Consider the following 23,599-nt stretch of genomic DNA (forward strand, 5'->3'; position numbering starts at 1 on the left):
CTTATATAGTGCATCAAAGTCTTAATATATATAGTGCATGCATCAAAGTCAAGAATCCAATGGAAGAGCTCCCGGTCCTTTGAATGTATTGTAATTAGCGTATGTAGCTAGGTAATTAACAATAATTCAAGCCATGTAGCTAGGTAAATAAGTGATTATGGAGAGTTCTCCAGTCGGCGAGTCACTCCAACTCGGTCTACGTACTACAAAACTGATTAAGAATTGGATCAGCTGCTGGAGCGCGTTGCTTGATAACATTGAAGTTGACGCCTTGCAGCCCAGCTGATAGAGTTATCGACGGTTAGTCGGTTACCTTGCTAGCTAGCATTGCTGCATCGTCGCCTACCCTTTACTGGGTGTTTGTTTTCTGTCAGTTTCAATCATGCTTGGGACGTCAATCCATCTTGTACACAAACGGCAGTGCCACTATATGCCCGGCGCTATCGAAAATCCCAACAGGACTCGATCTCTTCTCTCTATATATATTCTACTATGCATGCTCGTCCGTATGTACCTGTCTAATTCCTCATATATTTTCATTGTTTGACCCAGCTACTACATAGTACATACCTTCTTTTATGTATGTATAGGGTTGGAGCCTTGGAGGTATTGCTACCCTATCATCTTCTTTATTCACCCGCAAATATTACACATATGTAAAATGACTAAAACATTATACTAATTTCCATAGAATCTAAGGAATACAGAATACTGTACATACCATTCACTGGTATACCCGTTGATTTTCAAAAGACCCTTGGGTGGGAACATACTGTAAGTGTAGAGACATGAAGCGAATTGGATGAACACTGAAACTGATTCAGAAAGAAAAATAGAGGAAGTGAATCGGATCATAAATTTATTAGGAGTTTTAAGAATTACTTTATTGCTAATTTGCTATAAATCATATGAAATATTTTCAGATTAAGAAAAGTAACTTTTAGGCAAGAAATCGATGAAATAAGTGAATTAGTATGAAGGAAATGAAAATGTACAAATTCCATAAGCATGCGACGGCCATCAATTCCCGTTTGACTCCAACATTGTACCTTTTCCCTTTTCCTTCGTCGACCCTTTGCTAGGCTCTGGATCACATGCATCTCTTGTCTATATGTATATACCCCCGGCCCGGCTTTCTTTCTTTCTTTCTTTATAAATCCCTCCCTCTCTTTGGTTTGCATCATTTCTCATTTCTCATTGGTTTTACCAACCAACCAACCCACCCCCACTTTCTTTCTATCTTTCCTCTCCTCACACAAACCTCGCTCGTTTCACCAATTCTCAGTCTTATTTTAGCACTCCGGCCATGGCCAGACTGTTGGATACAATTCCCACCTGCTTCTCCATTACAATCATATGCATAATAAGCTTGCTCATCACCACCGAGGCGGCTCCTCAAGCCTCTCTTGTCACCCACCTTCCCGGCTTCAATGGCGCTTTTCCGTCCAACCACTATTCCGGGTAAGCCACCAATACCAAAGCTTAGCCGGTATATGTATGCCATATGTCTTCTCTTCTTCTTCTTCATGTATGTACATGTACTATGTAGTATACCGACTCCAAAATGGGGTGAATTGTTTGAAATCCATAATGAAAATGAGTGGCTGATTATGAATGTAAATGTGTGTATGATTGTGTGTTGTAGATATGTAAGTATAGGCGCAAAGAAACTTTTCTACTACTTCGTAGTTTCAGAAGGGAGCCCCGCAGACGATCCTGTTGTCCTCTGGCTCAATGGTGGCCCCGGCTGCTCCAGCTTTGACGGATTCGTCTACGAACACGGTACGTTACTCTAGACATACATACATACATGCATACGAATATACGACTAATTATGTACAGATCGAGTAGAGAGTAGAGACACTGCGGTTTGTGTAATTTTCTTTTCACCCTCCACCGTACGTTAGGCTTCACTCTTCGTCCACTGCACTTCTACTATCCCTATTTGGACGTCAATCTCTTCTTCATTTTTATTAACTAATATCGCCGGATGCTTAATTGCGTATAAGAGTTGCAGAAATTACATAGTATTTCACAGTATCAAAACTCTTGGTTACGTCTATTTCAATTGAAGAAATTCAGTTTCCAAATATAAAGAGTTTATATAGAGAGATCGATCGATCGAGCCTTCTATAGATAGATATAAGAATGTTTGCCGCCAAAGTTGGCTTAGCTGTATATGCAAAGTAAATTACTAAAATGTGTGTCTAGTCATTGTCATCTTCTCATTAATTTGGGTCCTATCAATTAGCTTGCTTCGTTTCCTTACTTGCATTTGGGTCATGCAGTCACGGCTGACTGTTGAGAATTGTTGCATGAATCTTGATCATTGGATATATAAATTAGGTGTATATATAGAATTATCTTACTTTCTATTTAACCAAAAAAAAACAGAGCGCTTTCTATAATTGATGAGTAATATTACACCGTCACAGAGTAATTACACATTGGATCCAGTTTTTCATGACAGATTAGATATTACCTCATCTCAAACTATGCATGCATGTTATGAGCCAAAATGTGGCGATATCTTTTGAGAAATTGATAAATACGGGTATTATTCGAGTATTATGTGCTTTATAGTAAATGTTCATGGTAGGATTTAGATGGATCTGAAAACATACATGTATGCAAAGATAGTTTATCATCGATGAACTCGTATTTTGATTGGGTCGTTGTTTATGTATATATATGTGTGCGTGCAGGGCCTTTCAATTTTGAACAAAAATCAAGTGGAGCATTGCCCACTTTACAGCTTAATCCGTACAGCTGGTCCAAGGTATATACCTAATCAGGATAATCTTAATCCTTGAATCAATAATTGACGCACTTATATGCAAGTAATCAAGTCAGCTACAAGCTAGAGTAATTAAATGAGAATGAATTTGTTTTTGTTAGGTTTCCAACATACTGTATTTGGATTCTCCTGCTGGTGTTGGGTTTTCCTACTCAGAAGACCCAAGCCAATCCGCCTACGTAACTGGGGATCTTCAAACTGCTTCCGATACCCACGCCTTCCTGCTCAGCTGGTTTAAGCAGTACCCCGAATTTCTTTCCAATCCGTTTTACATTTCCGGGGAGTCTTATGCCGGAGTCTATGTCCCTACTCTGGCTTCTCAAGTTGCCACAGGTAACGAACGCTACATAATTGTTTATGTATCCGAGTATCTGTATCTAATCTCACAAATGGTCACTGATGTATGGGTGATCGTTCATTCAACTACTAGGAATACAAAATGGAACAAAACCAATTTTAAATCTCAAGGGTTACATGGTGGGGAACGGCGTCACTGACAGAAACTTTGATAGCAATGCTCTAGTCCCTTTTGCTCATGGGATGGCCCTCATTTCAGAGCAAATCTATGAGGTACATTCATGAATGATGCAAAATTATTGCATCATATACATATTTGGTGCATGGCAATTAACATTTGATTCACTTATATGACATTAATGCAGGGAGTTATAAATGAATGTGGAATCAACTACTCTAATTCATCTAGTCCCAAGTGCGATGAGCAACTTCAACTGGTTGGCCAGGTATATATTATCTTCGTTTAATTCATTTGCTTGATCATTCAAGCGATTTCATTAATTATGCTGGTAAATTAACCTAGCTAGGACGATGAAAATTGATGTTGATTGTGTATGTTTGTATTAGGCTCTTAGTGGACTAAATATTTACGACGTCCTGGAGCCTTGTTACCACGACCCTGGAACTAAATCAGGAAACTCTACTTCTACAACCAAAAATAGCAAATTACCCTTAAGCTTCCAGCAACTAGGCGAGTCGTCGGAGAAGCCTCTCGGAGTGAGGAAGAGGATGTTTGGCCGTGCTTGGCCTTATCGGGTATCTGGAGAAGATGGCTTAGTCCCTTTGTGGCCTCAGCTAGCTGCTCAATCTAACTCAATCCACGTTCCATGCGTTGTAAGTAACTCACTTTTATATGGTTGACAACTTGACACTCTTTTACCTAAAAATAATCCATGTATGTTGCCGATAATTTCATATAAGCTTTTTATGTTGATCGATCTGTAGGATGATACTGTCGCTACTAAATGGCTAAACGACCCGGCAGTTAGGGAAGCACTTCATGCCGAGCCTGTAAGCTAGCTAATTAGTTCAACTGTTTATGGGATGGTTATGAATCCTTTTGTTCCCTCATTGAAAGAGTACGTTCCAAAATATATGCAGGCAGGCGTGTCTGGTCCCTGGGAATTATGCACAGACAGAATCACTTATTATCGAAATGCTGGAAGTATGATCCCTTACCACCGAAACCTTACAAGCAAAGGATACAAAGCACTCATCTTCAGCGGAGACCATGATATGTGTGTGCCATATACTGGAAGCCAGGCATGGACTAGTTCACTTGGGTATAAAGTTATTGACCAATGGAGGTCTTGGCAATCCAATGACCAAGTTGCAGGTTACTTGCAAGCATATGAGAACAACCTCACCTTTCTCACTGTCAAGGTCCGTATCTGTATATATTCTCTGTCTATGCTTTATGTCATTTGCTTCTTTGGTTTAGTTTGTATATATATTCTGATGAAGTTTGTTTGATTTCTTGTTGTGGCATTGGTGTGGGGATACAGGGAGCTGGGCACACCGTCCCTGAATACAAACCACGGGAGGCACTCGACTTTTACACCCGCTGGTTGGCTGGAAAACCAATATGATCGATCGTATATATGACGACATAGCATGGCCGGTGACTGGAAGAGAAAACTGTCAATAAAACTTATTTTTCATTTTCGGCTAAAAACAGCAGCCGCATTCATTCCATTTATCATCATTTTCCATCTTTTTACATGTGTTAATAATATATAGACCCACTTCCTTACTCTCAACTTTTACTCTTTACGAATCAAAGAAAAACTTTAGCACTGATCTTTGTTTTCATTTCTCACATCAACTGCTGCAAACAGACATGCGTCTCTGTAATAATGAAGAGGTTGATGCCAGGCAGCAGCAGCAGCAACAAACCTCACATTTCAATTACATTCTTAGCTAGCTAGTCATTCAACTAGCACCAAACTTCATAACCTGCCCATGCATTATCACGCAAAAGTGGTAGTCTGCTGTCTAGCATTCACCTCTGCATATGTACATATAGAGGTGGCTGTCTTTGTCCATGATCAATTGACTATATGAGAGGGACAATAAATGGTACCATAAATTGATAACACAACACTATCACCATAAGTGGAAACTCCTCATCCAAGCATGCACCTTTCAAATTGAATTCCCCAAAATATATGATGAAAAAAACACATTTTCCCATTTCGGAAAAGTCTGAAACAAATTGACATTGATCATCTACGCACACCTCCCCCGCCACCGCACATATTATCTTCAATTCAAGAGAGTTGAAAAAATGGATGACTAAGGTGGGAAAACTAGCTTTCACAATTCAATAGCAATGTCGCTAGTGTGGTCACTGATGGTCCTGATGCATGGAGCTAGGACACATACAACATTATTCGATCTGGCTTTGAATCTTAATTGATTATGACAAGATACGGGCACATTATGGGAGCTTCATAAAGACTCGGAGAAAAAAAAATCAGCTTCCTCTTGGTATATCTAACAGCAACTTCCAACTTGGATAGCTACCTAATTATCAGAAAGATGCATAATACATGTCTTGCTCATGCACATATATATCCAGCAATCAATTCATTGAAAATTGACAAGCAAGCAACAACCCACCACACAAGAAAAGCTAGCTAATTAGCTAAATATCTTCATTGCAAATTCAAATTCAAATCGACCTAATTAGAAACAACATTACATTTTCATTGCATTCCCTTTCAAGAGGACAGGGGTACTAAGATGAGGCTTCATTATCACAAGATTATTATCAACATAATACACATGAATTTGTTTCAAACAAATAAATAATACAACGGAGAGTTGGATTTTACAAAAATCCCAATTCTACCGGCAATAGAAAGGACAAATTTTCCCAGACATGCTAATATAGTCGGGAGGGCCCCCCTCTCCGGTCAAAACTTTTAACTTTGATGGCCCTACGAATCACAACTGTGTTGAAGAATAAAAAGAAGAAAACAGAATTGGAGACAAGGAAAAGAAAAGGAAAAGGAAGAACCTGAGAACAAAAATACAAAACAAATATTGTGGAACAGGGAAGATCAAACCTTGTTCCGGGCCTTAATGTCTTCTTTTCCAGGCACAAACCTTGGCAGAGTCACCAGTGTGTTAACACGAGAAACTCCTTCCAGAGCAGACCAATCTACACCCGATTCCAAATTAAGTTCCTCTGTGGCATTCTCCTTACTTTTCTCTTCATCGTCATCTTCTCTGTCTTGAATAATTTCTTCACCATTTCGGACAGTCCCTGAGCGTCCCAAGGAAGTTGGGCCAGACACATCTTCATTCTCACTCCCAGCATTCAGCTCATCCACTGCAGTAGGCTGATCATCCAAACTATTATTAGCAGCAGTTGATAAGTTGTTTGTGTCTGAGTCAAGGTATAGGCAAACTACAGCACAGTCGTCCACTTTTGAAGTTGGGTATTTCTGTCTCCAGACTCGGATTGCTGACTCAACCAGCACTCGAGCTGCAGAGGAACGTGTAGGGGCTGATGCTATAATGTCTATAGCTTCTTTGTTAGACAGAACATCCCAAATCTGCCAAAAAGCTTCAACTTTTTAGATTCAAAAGCAGGAGGAGAAATAGGAGAAGGAAAACAAAGGAATGATCTAATATATTTTGCAAGAGGCTTCAAATTAGGTGGCTCTATACCCCATCTGTGGCCAAGACTATAAATTCATCCTTCTCAGTGAGATGCCGATAGGACACATCAGGCACTGAGATCAAACCGAAATCCTTGAGGCAAAAATCTCCAAAAGCCCGTGCCATGGCAAGACCAGGGGAGTCATTGTTTGGCAGCCAGACCCGACAAACCTCTGGTTCATCATGAAGAGCAAAAACACGTCCCCTACACTTACGTATTCTTTCTGCTTCCGCTGAAAAACAGAAAACAGAGACAGACAAGGATCTAAGGATACCACTACGATGAAGGAAAAAATGGAAAACTTGGGTGGGTGTATTTATTTATTCTAATACCATATGACAAGGGAGCTTGGGGACCTTGATGTGACTGTTTGGTCCCTATACCTCCCTTGGTCAATTTAAATTTCGAAAAGAATGTTGGTACATTGTAATATGGCTTCAGAGACTAAGTAGGCAAGAAATGAATACATGAACAATCATACTGCTGATGTTACAGACTCATCTATTAACATAACTCCCGAGTGTTTATAGACAGCATCAAGTCTGCAGTGGATGTCTTGTGCAAGTACATTTGCAAAAGCCATCCTGACTACATAGTTTTTTCCAAAACTTTAGTGACACATCCAAGGTGAATTTACGAATCTTTGGATTTGTGACTACATCAGATCTTGGGAAGAATGAAAATCAATTTTGAAAGACTCATCAAAATCCGTACCAAGAAAGGGCAAGAGGAACAAAAATGGTGAAAACTACAACTTATATATTGTTGAGCACATCAACTGAAATTTTGACAGACGAGACAATCTATGTTTAGTGATAGAGGGTCCAACAGCCCAGATAAACACTTCTTTAACCTCTATCCTTTGTGAATTGTGAAATCAAATAAACACATGCACATACATAAGTAGTCCATACACTTGCCTTCAAACGACAAAAGATATATAAAGAGAGTACCTGGAAGATTCGGTTTGAGATCCACAGTCAACTGAACTGCCAGTAGAGTGTCATCTTTATCTCTTGTGCACAAAACAGCTCTAGAATCCCCGACATTGCCAATAATTATATCCCGACCCTGAGAAACATGTCAATACAGGCATGATCACGATGAGTACCTCACAAAAACCAACACTATATCAGGACAAGTCAAAAAGGATTGTGAAAGCACCTGCTTAATTAGAGTAACTGCTGTTGTCCCACTACAAAAGCAATCAATACTTGGTTGTATTCGCAGTTCCCTGTCCATAACTTTGAAAGCTTTTAAGAATGACTCTTTCAGTGTCTGGAAGATCTCAGGGTACTTTTCTGAATCCTCATTATCAATGGAGGCCCTGAAATCTCCATCAACAGACACAAATGCAGTATCATCTGAATTCAAGCTTCCCGCAGTATTAGGGCTGATCTCTTTGAGAACTTCCTCACTGCTTACGTTCACTTCCCAATGTGAGCTCAACTTAAGAGGAAGTGAATCCCTCACTCTCCTTGCCACCATATGACCGTATGGACCATGGCCATCAAAAACACCACAGAAAACTGTATCTGTTCTTGAACCAAAATTCTGAAGAGCACATTAACAAGATTTGGACATACGGAAAGAAAAAATAGATCAATGAACTTGGTAATTGAAATATAAACCCATTATCAAGCAAACAAATAGAACTAATAGGTTCTAACATTTCAAAAATAAAAAGCAGGCTCATCAAACTTTTAAGCCGAAAAACTTATAAGTTGCATATCACAATGAAAAGAAGTAAAACTAGCAATCAGAAAAATGAATCTTCAACATGGATGAAACTATCCAATAAAAATACATAGCAATATAAAGTATGAACAAAGAAATTCATCCGTGTTGCAATTATACAAAGTGCTGGTAATGAACATGCAATACAGAAAAGTGTGTTAATTTGAGGATAAGGGAAGAAGAGATAGCTGACCTCCCAAACAATCATGGCATCTTGGTTGGTTCCTTTCTTGCCCTGTTGAGTAAACATTGAAGCAACTTGACTGGACCCGTTAAGAAACATTCTGCCCGGAATCCGATGCAGGGCAGGGTCTTCCCGGCGGTAATCAAAAGAAGAATTTCGGGAAGTAGATTTCCTCTTGGAGCTTTTTCTCCGGCGGGCGGCACCCCAGCCGGGAGAGGCCGGAGAAGAAGAGGCCATTGGGCTCCTGCTCTCAGCAGACAAGCAGGAACCCATTCTCAGGGCCCTGATGATATTAAGTATGCACTCCAGACCAGCCGAGCAGTCACAACCCCTCCTGGTGCTATTCTCTATTGCCGGGTCCGTCACGCCTGCCCTGAATTCAGGGCCCTCTTTCTGTGATCACCAAAGGGTCACTCTTTCTTTCCGATCACAAACTCTCCACCATTTACAAGATTCAACCACAATCTCTGCAGCAAACCCAATATTGGTTCACTTTCAGTTTGCACTATTTATAACGAAAAGACAACACGAGTGAAACATGACAGGAGTTAAAAGCAGATCTATAACCATCAAAAGTCCTACCTTTTCATTCAACGACAAGCTGAACCAGTTTGAGCTTGTGTTGCTGAGATCAAGCTTCAATCTTTGGAATGGGGAATCAAAGAAAGAAAGAAGGAGGGGAAATATGAGCTGAGCTAGAGGTGAGAAAGCAAAGGGGGAGAGAATGAGGAGAAGAAAGGAAGAGGAAGAAGAGGGTAATAGAGCCAAATTAGGAGGAGGAAGAAATGAAAAAGACTTTGAACGTGAGAAATAATCGCAACCACCAACAGAGAGAGAGGAACCAACTGAAATTATATTGCATAAAAACCCGCTCTCTCTCTCTCTCTCTCTCTCTCTCTCTCTCTCTCTCTCTCTCTCTCTCTCTCTCTCTCTCTCTTCTTCTTCTCCTTCTTCTTCTTCTCTTCTTCTTCTTCCTCTACAACAACACAATATAGCCAAGTTGAATTTCAGTTACATCCATCTATCCCATTCACTAATCACTACCAACAAGGCCAAGGGGCAAGGGGGCCGCCTTGTATCTATAATACTGTATATTTCTTTTTTTTGGTTACATAATAATGTATATTTCTTCCATGTCTCCATATTCCTTATTGGCCAAGAATTAATGAAATAATAACACTTATATGGAAAAATCTGGTAAGAATAATTTTATCTTTACACACTCATTGTCTCAATCTAATGGTCCATACATATTCAACTTCATCCAATCCGTCATTTTGTACTGGTTTATCCGTACCTTTTTATTTTTTGGCGGGTAAGAAAACTATCAGCTTTTAACCATTTGCTAACGAAATAAAGTAATTCTGGGATTGTGTAGGAAAGAGAGGGTGATAATGGAGTTTGTAAAACAATTAAGGATAAAATTATAGATAAGAAGTGACAATTAGTGTAATCATATAAAGTTTTGGATATAACGTACAATATGCAGCGGATGGAAGTTGTTAATTTTTTCTTTAATTCTTAACCATATATAGATGGATGTTTTATTATTTCTTACTTCAGTGTTAGTGTGATGCAATATTATTGGGATTAGAAAGTTTAGCGTGTATTTATTATTTCGTTGATGGCTAATTGCATCGGATTCTCTTCAGGGATAGTAATTTAATAGTGAAGAACATGCATATATATTTCTATATATATATATATATATATGCATGTTACTATTTACATTAGGCACAGCTATGAACACATCATTATGTCCCTTGAAAAACTGTGAATCCTCGTCATTTCTACGTGGCTTCTCTTCCTACTAGCTCCTGGATTAAGTTTACCCAATGTTTTAAAAATATCGGGATATACGGATGAAATATTTCTGATTTTTATAAAATGATACAATAAGTTGATTATTGGTTAATTATATCGGTTAACCCGATAAATCAAGTTAAATAGCGATATATCGGGTCAAACTGAGTTTGACCTGATATATCGGTGCTTTTAAAATTTAATTTTTCTATAGAAAAAAACGTTGTTTTGAAAAAAATTAAAGAAAAATAAATAGTTATTGATAGCATTCGATGACAAGAGAGTTTATGATAAATAATCACCTCTATTTATCTTTTAGGCACCTATTTTTATTAATTAAAACTATTTATGTATTTTAATTGTCAAAACAATCAAGTGTTTTTCTTTTTTTATGAAGTTTATTAGATACATTTTGAAGTATAAGTTTTAATTTCTCAAGTTTATTTAGTATATTTTGAAGTATGTGTTTATAAATATGTTAAATTTAATTAAGACTTAGCAAAAACGATAAATCTGATGTATCTCGATATATACCCGTTATATCCTTATTTTACAAAACAGATACGATGTTAATGACCGTTATTTAGACCATTGAGTTTACCCTTCTCGATAATTAGGGAATGCTCCATTTTGGCAATAGTATTAATTAATCCTTTTTTCAATTATGATTCTCACGATGCTCTTCGTGAAAGACTTCATACTTAGAGTAAATTTTTCGTCCACCCATACTGTGTCCACCACATGTCTATTTTATAAAAAATGTCAAGTACTATTTTTCTCAACAAATTTATAACTATGATTATTATAAAAAAAATACTTGTAATTTATTTATAAAATGTGTATAAAGTGTTCACAATAAGAGTTGACGACAAATTTGTTTTTATTACTGCTGAGCTTCTCAATCATTTCTCAAATACAGTTGTGGAAGGATATTAATTCCAAGTTACTTATCGATGTCATCTTAGGAAAGGCTCAAATACCAAGGAGGATTAAATTTCTTTGTACGGACATTTGTTATCTAGCTTTCCAGTTCCAGTCCATCTTATTTAGGCATGTGCACACTGACTCTGAGACTTCCCACCGTTTCATTTAGATCAGGTGGGAGCAATGGTCTAAATATCAGTTATCGGCATCGTATCGGTTTTGGAAAATAAAGATATAACGGGGATATATCGAGATATATCGGATTATATCGGATTTATCGTTTTTGTTAATTTTTAATTTAAATTTAATATATTTATAAACATATACTTCAAAATATTCAAAATATACCAAATAATATTAACTACTAAGTACTAATTGAACAAAAATAGGTGCACAAAAGATAGATTGAGATATTGATTATGCATTCATATATTATAAACTCTCTCATCATCAGAATCAAAGTCAAAATCATCTTCTCCATTATCTTCATCCTCATTTTCTGAGATAAAATCATCTTCATAAATCACCTTCTGTCTATTTGCGTTGAAATTCCTCCAAACGACATCGTCTCCTTAAAAAAATCACCGAAAAAAAAATAACAAGAAAAAAAGTCACCAAAAAAAAGTCAACGAAAAAAAATTATCGAAAAAAATTATCGAAAAAAAGTCTCTGAAAAAAAAAGTCCACGAAAAAAAAAAGTCCACCAAAAAAAAGTCCACCGAAAAAAAAGTCAAACGAAAAAAAATTCACCGATATATCGCATGTTGACCCGATATTTTGAGTTGATCGATATATTAAGCCGATATGGCATTTATCATATCGGTTTCTAAATATCACCGATATATCGCCGATATATCCCCGATATATCCCGATATTTAGAACACTGGTTGGGAGTGAGCGCGCTGGGGATTTATGTTGTAGTTTTCCTTCGAGTTTTAGTTCATCATAAAAAAATAAAAAATGCTCTAAAAGAATTTCTTCATTCTTGTAGTGCACATTAATCTGAAAGCATTTCTTTGGTTGGTGAAAAACTGCAGATGCAAGCTGCATTCATATAAAGATGGAAATGGAAAATGAATGATATAACGATCAAACCAGCTGCATGTTTGGTAAAATTATGTGAGTGACGATTGATGATCCAGGACATGCATGAACATCATTGTCAATCTAATAGCCAGCTAGTTTCCTGTTCTATCGAATTTAAATAACCATATATACGTCGATGCATCATATTATAAAAATCACATAATTAAAATAATGTATCAATAATCTCCATGCCATGCACATGTACATATATATTGAGGATTGATTGGAGGTACGTACCACCAAACTCTAAACTTTAATCAGTCAATTGGTAACATCAAATCGTCATCGATCAACCAAAGTCTCCCCTTTCACTATATATTCATTAGTCACATTTTAAATGCTTCAATTCTAGAAGCTTTATTCACTCTTTTCTTCTTTTTTGGCCTTGAGAGATCTTATTCATTCAAATGTCTGTTATTTTTCATCCTAGCACATATATACATAGAATATGCTTCACTGAATTTTCAATCAAGTAGAACAAATATATACAACTAGATCATATATAAAAGCTACAGTTGGTGCATTTCAAATATAGAAGCTAGCATCCAATGCAGCTAGCTAGCAAATACATGCATAAACAAGAGAATACACAAACGATTCAGTTTCAAACGGTTGTTGTTATGGGAAGAAAGGAATGAACTGCGGTAACTTTCAATTCATTTCTTCTCCTACTGGCCAATCCCTCAGATTCAGTCATGTCCAGGTCTTGTGGGTTTGTCCCATTTGGGAGTTTCCAGTTGAAGAAGTAGAGCAACTGAGAAAGTGCAAGCTCAATAACTGCAATTCCAAATGATATGCCAGGACACATTCTCTTACCTGCTCCAAATGGAAGCAGTTCGAAGTTGGCTCCTCTAAAATCAATGGAAGAACCTTGAAACCTTTCAGGCCGAAAGCAATCGGCATCGGCGCCCCAGTGTTTTGGATCTCTTCCAATTGCCCAAGCATTGACTAAGACCTTGGCTCCAATTGGTATATCATATCCACTGACTCTGCATTTTTCATTTGCTTGTCTTGGGATTAAAGCCAGAGGAGGGTGCAAACGGAGCGTTTCTCTGATCACCAACTTCAAGTAGTCCAGTTTCTTGATGTCAGCCTCCTGAATCTTCCTCTTTCCTGCAAGAAGTTGTCGTACCTCGAACTGTGCTTTCTCCATTACTCTTGGATTTTTCAGAAGTTCTGACATTGCCCACTCTATGGTAGTTGCCGATGTCTCAGTTTCAGCTGAATACATATCCTGAAAAAATATTTGTTTGATCCGCCAAGTTACATTATGAAAATGCTAGATCTAAATTCTAACCACATCATATTACACTTATTGATAAAAACTAAGTGTATGAAATTAAGAACTCAGAACTTGTAATACCAGAGTGACAGCTTTGACATGGTTGGTAGTGAGTTGAAAATTGAGGTCACCAGACTCTTGAAGTTGTAGAAGCACATCCACCAGATCTTGATCTTCCTGCTGCAGCTGATCTTTACTATCTTCTGATGATATGGTGGGGAATGATGTTGTTTCTGCCAGAATAGTACTACCCTTTCTCTTCATTACAAGTTTATGTTCATTGATGATTTCATCAAAAATCTTGTCCATCTTTTGATGTATGATTTCAAGTGCAGACTTTTTCCTTGAGAGATGATGGAGGAAGTTCGAGAGAAGGGAACAAATCCAAGACGTCAAAGCCAGCTGCAAGCTTACTTATTTCATTGATCAGTGATGTAAATTCTTGCTCATGTTTGCATCTTTTTCCAAAGGCTGCACGGGGCAGCAATGTTAGTTACCGTGGAGAAAATCATCCCACTGAGGTTGATTGGTGGAGAATAATGACCCTGTGGCTGCTCTAACAAGTCATTGGTAATTTTCTCAACAAGATTCCATGTCTCTTCTTCTCTCAAAGGTACAAATGACTGCACACGCTTAGCACTCAGGAGCTCCAACACACACAGCTTGCGCATTTCTCTCCAATAGTCATTACAGGGACTAGAGATGATACCTGAACAAATGTAACATTCAATTCGTTCCTCTCCTGGTGGTCATTCCCATATATAGATTCTGACATTCAGTCATGTCCAGCTCTTGTGGTTTTGCCCCATTCAGGAGTTTCCAGTTGAAGTAATTGCTTTACAAAGTGCAAGATCAATAACTGCAGTTTAGGCCTGGACATATTCTCTTACCAGCCAACGCTGGCGAAAGAATAACTAGGCAAGTCAATTGCCCACTGCACGGGTTCCTGACATTCCCCCCACCCCCCTCTTTTTTCACCACTGTATGGGTTCCGACTTAGTGGCGTTTATTACATCTACATGAATTCCACTTTTTATTGTTAAGGAACAATAACAATTACAGGAAAAAACTATAACCATTTGTTTTGTAAATCAATCACCTTTTTTTCTTTTAGGCATGTGAATAAACTAATTTAAGAATATACACCTAAGCATGAGCTCTCATTTAACGTAGGGGACTCACCAAGAAACTCGGATCTCAACTGCATCAAAAGCCTCCCCAGATTATTTAGGCCTTCTCCATCCCTGCCTTCACCCGAGAAAAGATCATGTGGTGCAGCTTCAACTAGAACAGAACCAGCAGTTGACAGCAATATAGAATTCAAATGTGGGTATATTGAGAACTTGCATTTTAGCGCCCTGTATATCACATCAATCTTGACACTTTCCCAGTCGGATCTTACCTGCAAAGCACATACAAGATGTTAGAACCAGCTTGCAACATACCCCACCTGTCTAATATTTGAGTCAAGTCTAAAATCTATACAGATGTTCTGAATCTTGGGAAGATTTGAAACATTTAATCATTTTCTGCACGTAACTGGCCACTGCTGGACATAAAATGATTCAATCATTGTCCTTATGTTGATACCAATGTAAAATGCCTGATTCAATCAAATCTATGTAGAGCCATACCAAACAAGGGTGCCGCCTCTGCATTGACCTGCCTATGCATGCTGCTTCTTCCGGACTTTTTGCAGACTTGATATTTTCAACACATTCTCGTGCCACAGGATCATCCACCCCAACAAACTTGTGAGCCTACATGTAGTACTTCTTTTGTGAGAACTACACCAGTTTATTAAGATGAAAAGAAGATCCATGCAGAAAAAGAAAGTACCTGGTAGTAATGCTCCACACTCAACCAAGTGGAATAATCACCATCAACATCAGGCATCTTAATTGGGTGAGGAGAAAAAATTGAGAAGGAGCCATAAGGTCCCATATTTTGTAGAAGAATATGATTCTTGAGTCATAGGGAGTGACAGTTGGATCAATTTCATATGTTTCATCAACTGATGGAATAACAGGCGTAAGATCCGGTATGGGTTGAAGAAAACCACTAACAAGCATGTCGGGTCCAACCTATCATTCAAGTTCCAGAAGCATACATATAATCGATCAAAATGCAGGAAAAATCTTAAGCAATTTACATAATGGCTTATATCCAATGCCCAATTTTGGAAAAGATCCTACAACTCTATGTCCATGGCATGTGAAACTAGTACAAAGAAAATTCAAGTGGTTGATCTCAATGAAAAAAAAAAAAGAACTTTTCGAAGTCATATATTCAGTAGATTAATTTCAAAGGAACAAAAAAAAAATCAGTGAGTTTCACAAGTTGGAGTTTCTCCCAAGTAAGGGTAAAGGTTTGGCTTATAGCCTAATAGAACCACAAATCAAAACATATCATATAACCATGCAGGCTGCAGCAACAAACATCTGCCCCAGAACTACCGCACATTCAGTGCACAGTTAGTCAGTTACTCTAGTGAAAGAGAAAACTCCACACCCCAAGTGCTTCTGAATTGAATGCAGTTGCAGATTTATAATTGTAGACCCCCAAAAACCTAATCTATTGCACAGGTATGGATGTTCTGCATCAAACTTAACCTCTAGTTTAAATTAGTAGTTTGTGGCATTAACAGGAAAGAAGAAAAAACTAAAAGCAGAAATCCCATATAGGAGATGAAGCATAGGATCAGCACCAGATCCCCACCAACCTGTTCGTAGCACACATCAATTAAATCCAAGGCTTGTGTCATTTCAACCATCCCAAGTTCACCTACAGGGGATGGAGCAGTTTTTCCACCAATTATCTTAGGGGAAATAAATGCAAAGACCTGCAACACATGAAATGCATTACTAAAATAAAAAACAAAGCCAAAAGTATGCGTACCAAAAACAACGGAAAAACAAGTTTTCAGCTTTTTCTCCAATATCTTACTGAACTTATGGCATCATAAGTTGTAAGCAGATAAAAGTAGAAGGCCAACATAAATTCATAGAGACAGAAGAAGCAAGAAAGAAACCTTATGTATTACTCCAGATGAGATAGCAGATGCAGCTAGTGTCCCTCCACACTCCCACAAAACTGAAAGATATCCACGATCATGGAAGTACTCCATTACTTCTCTGGGATGTAAGATGTCAAACTCCACAACTTCAATTCCTTTAGATGCAAGAAACTTCTGAAAGCTCCTTCTGGCACCCCTCTGTGTAACATCAGAAGTATCCCAAAGGTTTGCTTCCTCAGGGAGATCAAGCGTCTGTGTCATTACAATCCGCAAGGGCATATGACCTCCTCCATGCCTTGCAGTTAACCTCGGATCTAATTCATAATCAACAGATATAATTATCAGACAGTATGTTAAGCATTTCCTATCAACAGAAGCAATCACAAAGTTTGAGAAAATGACAAAAAACTTACTGTCCCTGCGTGCGGTATTTCCTCCAACAATGATGGCATCACTTCTAACCCGCAGTTCAAAAACTCGATTTCGAGAGGTCTTGCTGCTTATCCAGGAGGCATGTCCACTGGAAGCAGCAATTTTTCCTGCGAACACAGAGGAGTGTAAGCAAACATAATTAGAGAGGAAACATGAATGTAGGTGTGAAAGAGTGAGAGGAAAGCTCACCATCAAGAGTCATAGCATACTTGAGAACAGAGAAGGGGAGTCGAGAAGCAGCTCTACAAATCAAAGGAGCATTGACAACAAGGCACGACTTGCGAGCTTCCTCGAAGAGCTTGGTGTTGAGGTCCTCACTCAGCACGTCAACTTGCAAGCCTTGACTTCGGAGTGCCCTCATGGCATTCCCTCTCAGATGCTGCAGTGGGTGCCTCAACCCAATCACCACTCTTTCAACACCACCCTATTACATCATTTGATAGGAGCATCAATCTAGGAGCTTTTTGTACCTGAATGAGGGCGGAGACGGCGGAGTGGTTGCCGTGGCAGTCGCCGGGCTCCATGTTAAGATAAGCGGTGGCATGGCGGGAGAGCTGTCAGGCGGCCTCGACGGCGAGGGCCTCGGCGGGCTTGGTGCCCTGGGCGTAGAGGAAGCCCTCGCCGGCGACTTTGCCGGAAGGAGTGGGGAGAGGTGAAGCCGGCGGATTTATCGGCGAGATGGACGGCGCGTTTAATGAAGGAGGCATCGAGATCGGCGCGTGGGGTTGGGATGAGTTGTTGTGGGAAGCAGTGCAGACTGCAGAGTATAGAAGGAGGAGAAGAGCAGTAGAGTCTGAGCGCCATTCAACCCTCACACTCCCTTCTCACTCAATCTGTCACTGCCCACGTCATCTATAACTTCTACTACTTTGGCTTGTAGTAGGGTTTCTACAACAATCGACTTCTACGTACATTCGAACTGGAACTGGAACTGGAACTGGAACTGAACAAGTTTAATGAAATGAACGAGGTTTTTTTTTTAATAATGAAATGAACACATGTTCAAGTTTCCCGATTTCTGAAATACTATCCAATTTTTGGTTTATAACTAGTTTGTCAACCACAAGAGCAGAGCTTCGTCAAGGGGTTTACCCTAGTACTTGGTTTCTGCTACATATGGACTTATCAATTCTACAGAGACTGACATTGACAACAGGGAAGCTCTGTACCTAGGCATTATGAGTTGCCCAAGGGAAATATCCGTACAAGAAAAATAAAAGGAAAGCATCAATTATTTATAATGTAATTTCAGCATCATCATCATCATCAACATTCAACAGCCACACCAAACCTTAGTAGGTTATACAGAATATTTATGACTTGGTTCTGTCATGCAACTAGAAAAATAACATAAAACATAATGCGACGCGGCAGTGAATAATGTGGCAACATCAGGCAGCTGCATCTACTCCTCTTCTTCTGCCTCCTCCAGCCACTTCACAAAAGGCTCCAGAGCTTTCACAAATGTTTGCCTGCAACAATTTCCAGCAGATATTTATAATTTTGAAACTTAAACCAAGTAACACTACTTTAAAACATATATTTGTGAATTTTGAAGTCGAGAAGAAAGCCCTACCTGCCCTTGGGATTTGTTCCTTTGCGGAACCAATGGAGGATAGTGTCTTCTGCAAGCACATCCTGATCATACAGAGACCTAACAATTTCAGTGAACAGCTTCATCAGCTTGGCATCCTCATAGCACTGCATCTGAACTTTGTATATAAGCTCCAACTCAAGCTTCCCATTGGTGCAGAAGGCATTCAACAGTTGTGCCCATGTTTTCACCTGTATTTCACATTTGTTTGTAACAGGCCCATTAAACAATAATTCTGAGTAAAAACAATAAACAGATAATATATATTTTTCAGCATTCAATATTTAGATTTGTTAACCATTTTAACTCATATCTTTGATCCTCTCGAGTGTTTCAAAGCTCATAAATTACATTCAACTGCTTCATCGATAAACCATTGGAAGTATTCTTTTGTCATTTGTCGATATATTGAACACATTGAGCATATGAACAAAAGATTCAAACAGACCTGGCGAAGAGCTGCATTGGCATTCTGTTGCTGATTCTTACCAGACCACTGCACAGCATCCATAATGACATCCCAAAGGATACGCACAACTTCAACATCTGGCAATTTGGCATCTTTAACACGCTGCTTCACAGTTTCTATGACCTCAGATATATCAGTTTCCTCTGTTATCTGGGTTGTCAAAGCCGATTTCATGTCCTTAAGCTTCACCTCGAAAATCTTCTTTTCATTGTATTCAACCAAGGCCACTAGCCCTTCCTTGCTGAAAATTGGCATAAACATACCCAAGTACAAGTCAGCAACCCAATACTATTGTTAAGTTCGCACATGATATTAGAGATGTGAGAAAGCGGACATAGAAACAAAAACTTAGAAGCTAACTGAAACACTCATGGATCACAGCTACTTGAGATTCATCAGTTCTATTGAATCTCATATGTACCAGTTATGAATTTATATGCTAAAATGATAGTTCTGTTATAAAGTGGTCATGCTAACAATTCTTGTCAGAAATTAATTAACTTACGTGAAATGCTCAGAGAAACTCTCCTCAGTTCGCTTTGCAGCTGGGAAGAAGTCCAGAAGATTATCCTCGACTTTACCCCTTTTCAGAATCGAAATCAAATCATCGAGGCTGTTGTCAATCAGATACTCCTTGAAGAACTCAGTTATAAATGACAGAACTAGCCCTTTGCCAACAAGATTATCCTTGAGCATTGGCTGGAAAACAGTTTCCGGTGGAAGTCCTGATAGCTTCTGAGAGAATGCAAGGGCAGTGAAAATTGCCAGCTTCTTCCTCTCATTTTCCTCAAAAAGCTCCAATGACTGAAGGAAACGTCGCATGACATTTTCAAGATTCTTGATCAGAAATGGCCTCCGCCTCAAAATCTTCTGTATATAGATAACAGATGGTATTATGACTTCGCGTCTAGGCTCAGACTCTAGTACAGAATAAGGGTGGCGCTCCCCCTCATCTGGCTTTGTTGTTCCAGGCTGTGTACGGCCCCCAGTGAAAACAACCTACAGTTGAATTCAAATTGTGAGTTGCATTCATTGTAATTGAAAGACAGTCAGTGCAGAGAATGATCATTCATCTTAAGTCTTAACACATGCTAAATATCCACTGAAACTACCTAAGACTCACAAATTTACATTAAAAAAAACACAATAAAAAGGTCACCGGCATTGAGAGAACTTACCTCAAAAAAGGTGTCACCGTATCTTGAGAAGTTAAGGTCAGAAGATTCAATGCTCTTGGCAATAAGTTCCTGCACAAATCATTTTAAGAGATGACCAACTAAAAAAAAAAAGCAAAAGAACACAGGGACATAACTAGACCAGACCACCAGCATAAAGATAACAATTACCAGATCACCAGCATTATCCAGATATATCTGGACCACTGCATCCGCAAAAGCTGCAGGGTCCAGCGGCGCTGCAATATTCCGTTTGCGGGTCTTAATCCGCGTGCCACTGTACACATAGAAAGACAAAAAAACATGAGATGCAAGTCAGGGAGAAGAAGAAATATACTCATCGCCTATATTCTTTCTAAATTTGACAAATTGACCAGAACCTCCCAAAATTTATAGCCAACTCAATTCAAACTTTTACTAAATGCAAAAAGTCATCATCAATAATATTGTCGTTGAGTTAACTAAAACACAAGCCTGACGCAATAAGTACAAAGCATAACCCAAATATACAAAGAATGTAACAAGACTCACCCGAGAGTGGGTCTCTCCTTCGAGCTGCAGATACAAAAACACATCCAAAGTCGATCAGTATGTATTCAAACGATTAGCGCAGATATAAACAAGACTTCACATCCAATTTCAATTTCACACCACAATAAACCGGATCAGAATTCAAAAGAGAAACAAAATCCATTCAAAAAGTCTCATCTTTAGCTCAAATCAAAGTTTCAGATAATCAAAGATTGTCCCTTTCTCTAAATCCAGAAATACCCAAATCAAATTGTAAACCTAATACCCTAACAAAGCTAAATTAGATGGGAAATAGCAACATAAGAACAAGAAATTGAACAGATGATCTGACATAGGGCAAAACCAATCAAGAAAACACAACCTAAAGAACCAAGATTTGCATCAAAAATAGTTGAAGGAATCGAATTAGATCTGTGAGCCACACCATAGAATCAAAAGCAAAGATTACAGAAAAGAAAAGGGAAGCAAAAGCGAAGAAGAGAGAGAGAGAGAGAGAGAGAGAGAGAGGCCTCATAAACCAAGACGAAGAGGGATCGGAGAGTGGGAGGCGGTGAGGTAGTCTCGGCGCGTTTGAGAGCCCCTTTTTGATTAGAGAGAGAGAGAGAGAAACAGAGAAAGAAAGGGGAGGAAGAATGCTGTGGTGGATTGGACACTCTGATATTTAATAGCACCAGTGAGAGAAAATGTAAATTAATCATTACTACTATTAATTTACAGTAGACAAATAAAACACAAAATGACGCAAATAACTTGCAGTTCTTATTTTGGCAATCCTAAACTTAATTGTGCGCAACTGCCTGATTAAATTTAGGTATTATTTTCACAATTTACTAAAAAACTGAGTAGGATACAGATACACACCTGAGTATAAAGATTTTGTGTTTGGCAGACCATGCATGTTGATTAGATTACGAAACATAATTTTTGTAGATGGTGTCAATCGTTCAAAAATGAATCTTATACATTTGATCAGAACAAACCGTAGTGTTTTAGACTTTTTTAAGCGTCTATTAGATAAACAGATATTTTTGTGCAAATGTTCCCTGGTCAACAGTTGCTAAGTGAACGGGATTGTATCACTCTGTAACTAGTAGCTACAACACTGCTCTCCAATTCTTTGTTAGCACATAGTTTTCCCCATTCTGTGTATGAATTTAGACCACATTCTTGCGTTAAAGATGAGACCAAATGGGGGGTTATGTTTGCAACATGGTCTTCATCTTACAAAATTGTGCCGATGATTTCTATTTCATTTGCGTCTATTGTATTTGGTTTAGTGAAGCCAGAAGATCAAAGTAGGTTCACTCAACAACAATATAATTTTCTGACCCAAAGGAAAAAAAAACAATATGATATCAGAATCTGTATTAATTGACCGAGGATTTAAGCATTCAAGATCCCATGACTTTAGAAGGGACAAGAACGAACTCATCATTTTCATGGCAAATTTTTCCATTTTTTGAAAACAACAAATCCAGTAAACTCACTAATCCAATGGGCGATCGCTTGGCACTGTTGGCGGCGGAAAAGCGAGAACAGCAGAATTGCTTTTCGGATGCTTATAACAGTTCAATTCGCCGGCCACAACCTAAACAAGCTACTTCATAGCCAGGGCCAACAGATGTACCAGGTGGGACACATTGCAGGTACGGGCAGCGAAGATATGAGTGCTTAACTTGCTTGCAACAGATCCTACAATACTCGAGAGGACCTGGTGGAGGAGTCCAGGCGCCTCCGATAACCACCGGTTTATCTGCCATACTACTTGTTGTTTTACTCTTCTTGTTCATCTCCTTAATATAATCAATCATCTCCTCCGGGGAAGCAAAGAAGTCATCTTCATCACGACGAGGCATCAACTCCGGTTGGTATTCTGGTATATGTGATGGATCCGGCAGAACAAGGAAGTCCATCGACCAGACCTTTCTTTTTGGTTTTGGAGGAACATGAATAGTCTCCGGGAGGAGGGGTACCAGTGAAGAGTTTGACAGAATACTTACAACTGTTACAAGAGCAATTTGCAGGAAGATGGTCCTTTGCACCACAAATCCCACAAAACATAGCATCACGTCCGAATTTGGTTATGCCAAAAGTCGTCATAACCAAATTGTATAGTCTTGTCTCGCTTCTTCTTCCTCCTCTTCCTCCTTACGGTCCTTACCTGTTCCAATTGGAAACACTAAGCTTGTTACAAAACTAGAATTCAATTTCAATAAGAAAGTAAGAAGCTTACTTGCAAATTTCCGGTTCTTGATCTCTTCCTCCGACATCTCTCCGGTCCATTCAACCTATAAAAATTCTCCTGGTTTTTTCGGGTTCTCAATCGTCGTTAACCATTTATCCTTCTTCTTCTTTTCGTCTAACGGATCACGGACCAGGACTAACGGTTTCGATTTCAATCCCGCATTATACCCTCGCAACATGCCTCGCAGATCTTCTCTAGCTACCTAGCTAGGGTTCCTTTTGTTGTAGTGGAAAATGCTATAATAGTAAGAGAGCTAATTGAGATGTAACGTATTCATTGACATGAGCCTCTATTTATTTATAGAGGATTATAACATGACTAGGATTCCTATCTCTAATACTAGTAAACCTATTACTA

The 23,599-nt window shown here is 38.7% G+C and overlaps 5 protein-coding genes across 5 annotated transcripts; 1 reads left to right on the top strand and 4 right to left on the bottom strand.

Moving 5' to 3' along the window:
* Nucleotides 1–1,297: 1,297 nt before the first annotated feature.
* Nucleotides 1,298–4,895, top strand: LOC126800882 (serine carboxypeptidase-like 20). The gene is made up of 10 exons (XM_050528304.1): nt 1,298–1,461; nt 1,646–1,782; nt 2,706–2,779; nt 2,899–3,130; nt 3,228–3,367; nt 3,460–3,540; nt 3,662–3,928; nt 4,040–4,105; nt 4,196–4,477; nt 4,600–4,895. The coding sequence occupies exons 1-10, from the start codon at nt 1,307–1,309 to the stop codon at nt 4,681–4,683; spliced, it is 1,518 nt and encodes a 505-aa protein (XP_050384261.1). The 5' UTR covers nt 1,298–1,306; the 3' UTR covers nt 4,684–4,895.
* Nucleotides 4,896–5,763: 868 nt separating this feature from the next.
* LOC126800883 (probable protein phosphatase 2C 33) lies at nt 5,764–9,613 on the bottom strand. Its single transcript, XM_050528305.1, has 7 exons — nt 9,268–9,613; nt 8,695–9,152; nt 7,929–8,318; nt 7,718–7,835; nt 6,773–6,996; nt 6,166–6,657; nt 5,764–6,049 (listed from the first exon to the last, which is right to left on the bottom strand). Exons 2-7 carry the CDS (start codon nt 8,956–8,958, stop codon nt 6,044–6,046), a joined length of 1,494 nt encoding a protein of 497 aa, XP_050384262.1. The 5' UTR covers nt 8,959–9,152; nt 9,268–9,613; the 3' UTR covers nt 5,764–6,043.
* Nucleotides 9,614–12,951: 3,338 nt separating this feature from the next.
* Nucleotides 12,952–14,898, bottom strand: LOC126800202 (desmethyl-deoxy-podophyllotoxin synthase-like). The gene is given in 5 exon segments (XM_050527518.1): nt 12,952–13,732; nt 13,862–14,143; nt 14,145–14,258; nt 14,260–14,522; nt 14,880–14,898. Coding segments are annotated over 5 exon segments (1,308 nt in total). The 3' UTR covers nt 12,952–13,102.
* Nucleotides 14,814–18,042, bottom strand: LOC126800912 (riboflavin biosynthesis protein PYRR, chloroplastic). The gene is given in 10 exon segments (XM_050528339.1): nt 14,814–15,182; nt 15,415–15,540; nt 15,620–15,720; nt 15,723–15,864; nt 16,503–16,622; nt 16,812–17,110; nt 17,210–17,335; nt 17,418–17,652; nt 17,699–17,870; nt 17,872–18,042. Coding segments are annotated over 10 exon segments (1,752 nt in total). The 5' UTR covers nt 18,033–18,042; the 3' UTR covers nt 14,814–14,912.
* A 395-nt stretch (nt 18,043–18,437) lies between these two features.
* On the bottom strand, nt 18,438–21,629 carry LOC126800889 (uncharacterized). The gene is made up of 8 exons (XM_050528312.1): nt 21,507–21,629; nt 20,998–21,021; nt 20,638–20,743; nt 20,470–20,538; nt 19,797–20,290; nt 19,271–19,532; nt 18,805–19,013; nt 18,438–18,700 (listed from the first exon to the last, which is right to left on the bottom strand). Exons 1-8 carry the CDS (start codon nt 21,509–21,511, stop codon nt 18,634–18,636), a joined length of 1,236 nt encoding a protein of 411 aa, XP_050384269.1. The 5' UTR covers nt 21,512–21,629; the 3' UTR covers nt 18,438–18,633.
* Between the last annotated feature and the right edge of the window lie 1,970 nt (nt 21,630–23,599).

Source organism: Argentina anserina, chromosome 6 (genome assembly GCF_933775445.1).
Source record: "Argentina anserina chromosome 6, drPotAnse1.1, whole genome shotgun sequence".
NCBI lineage: Eukaryota > Viridiplantae > Streptophyta > Magnoliopsida > Rosales > Rosaceae > Argentina > Argentina anserina.

What these genes read in the sequence shown, in the direction of transcription:
- LOC126800882 (XM_050528304.1), top strand. Translation starts at nt 1,307, where the DNA reads ATGGCCAGACTGTTGGATACAATTCCCACCTGCTTCTCCATTACAATC. An exon ending in TTTCAGAGCAAATCTATGAG is followed by an intron (nt 3,368 to 3,459) that starts GTACATTCATGA and finishes ACATTAATGCAG; the next exon opens with GGAGTTATAAATGAATGTGG. An exon ending in TCACCTTTCTCACTGTCAAG is followed by an intron (nt 4,478 to 4,599) that starts GTCCGTATCTGT and finishes GTGGGGATACAG; the next exon opens with GGAGCTGGGCACACCGTCCC.
- LOC126800883 (XM_050528305.1), bottom strand. Translation starts at nt 8,958, where the DNA reads ATGGGTTCCTGCTTGTCTGCTGAGAGCAGGAGCCCAATGGCCTCTTCT. An exon ending in ATGCCATGATTGTTTGGGAG is followed by an intron (nt 8,319 to 8,694) that starts GTCAGCTATCTC and finishes TGTGCTCTTCAG; the next exon opens with AATTTTGGTTCAAGAACAGA. An exon ending in TCTCAAACCGAATCTTCCAG is followed by an intron (nt 6,997 to 7,717) that starts GTACTCTCTTTA and finishes TCTGTTTTTCAG; the next exon opens with CGGAAGCAGAAAGAATACGT.
- LOC126800889 (XM_050528312.1), bottom strand. An exon ending in TGGATAATGCTGGTGATCTG is followed by an intron (nt 20,539 to 20,637) that starts GTAATTGTTATC and finishes TGATTTGTGCAG; the next exon opens with GAACTTATTGCCAAGAGCAT. An exon ending in AGTTTCTCTGAGCATTTCAC is followed by an intron (nt 19,533 to 19,796) that starts GTAAGTTAATTA and finishes GCCAATTTTCAG; the next exon opens with CAAGGAAGGGCTAGTGGCCT.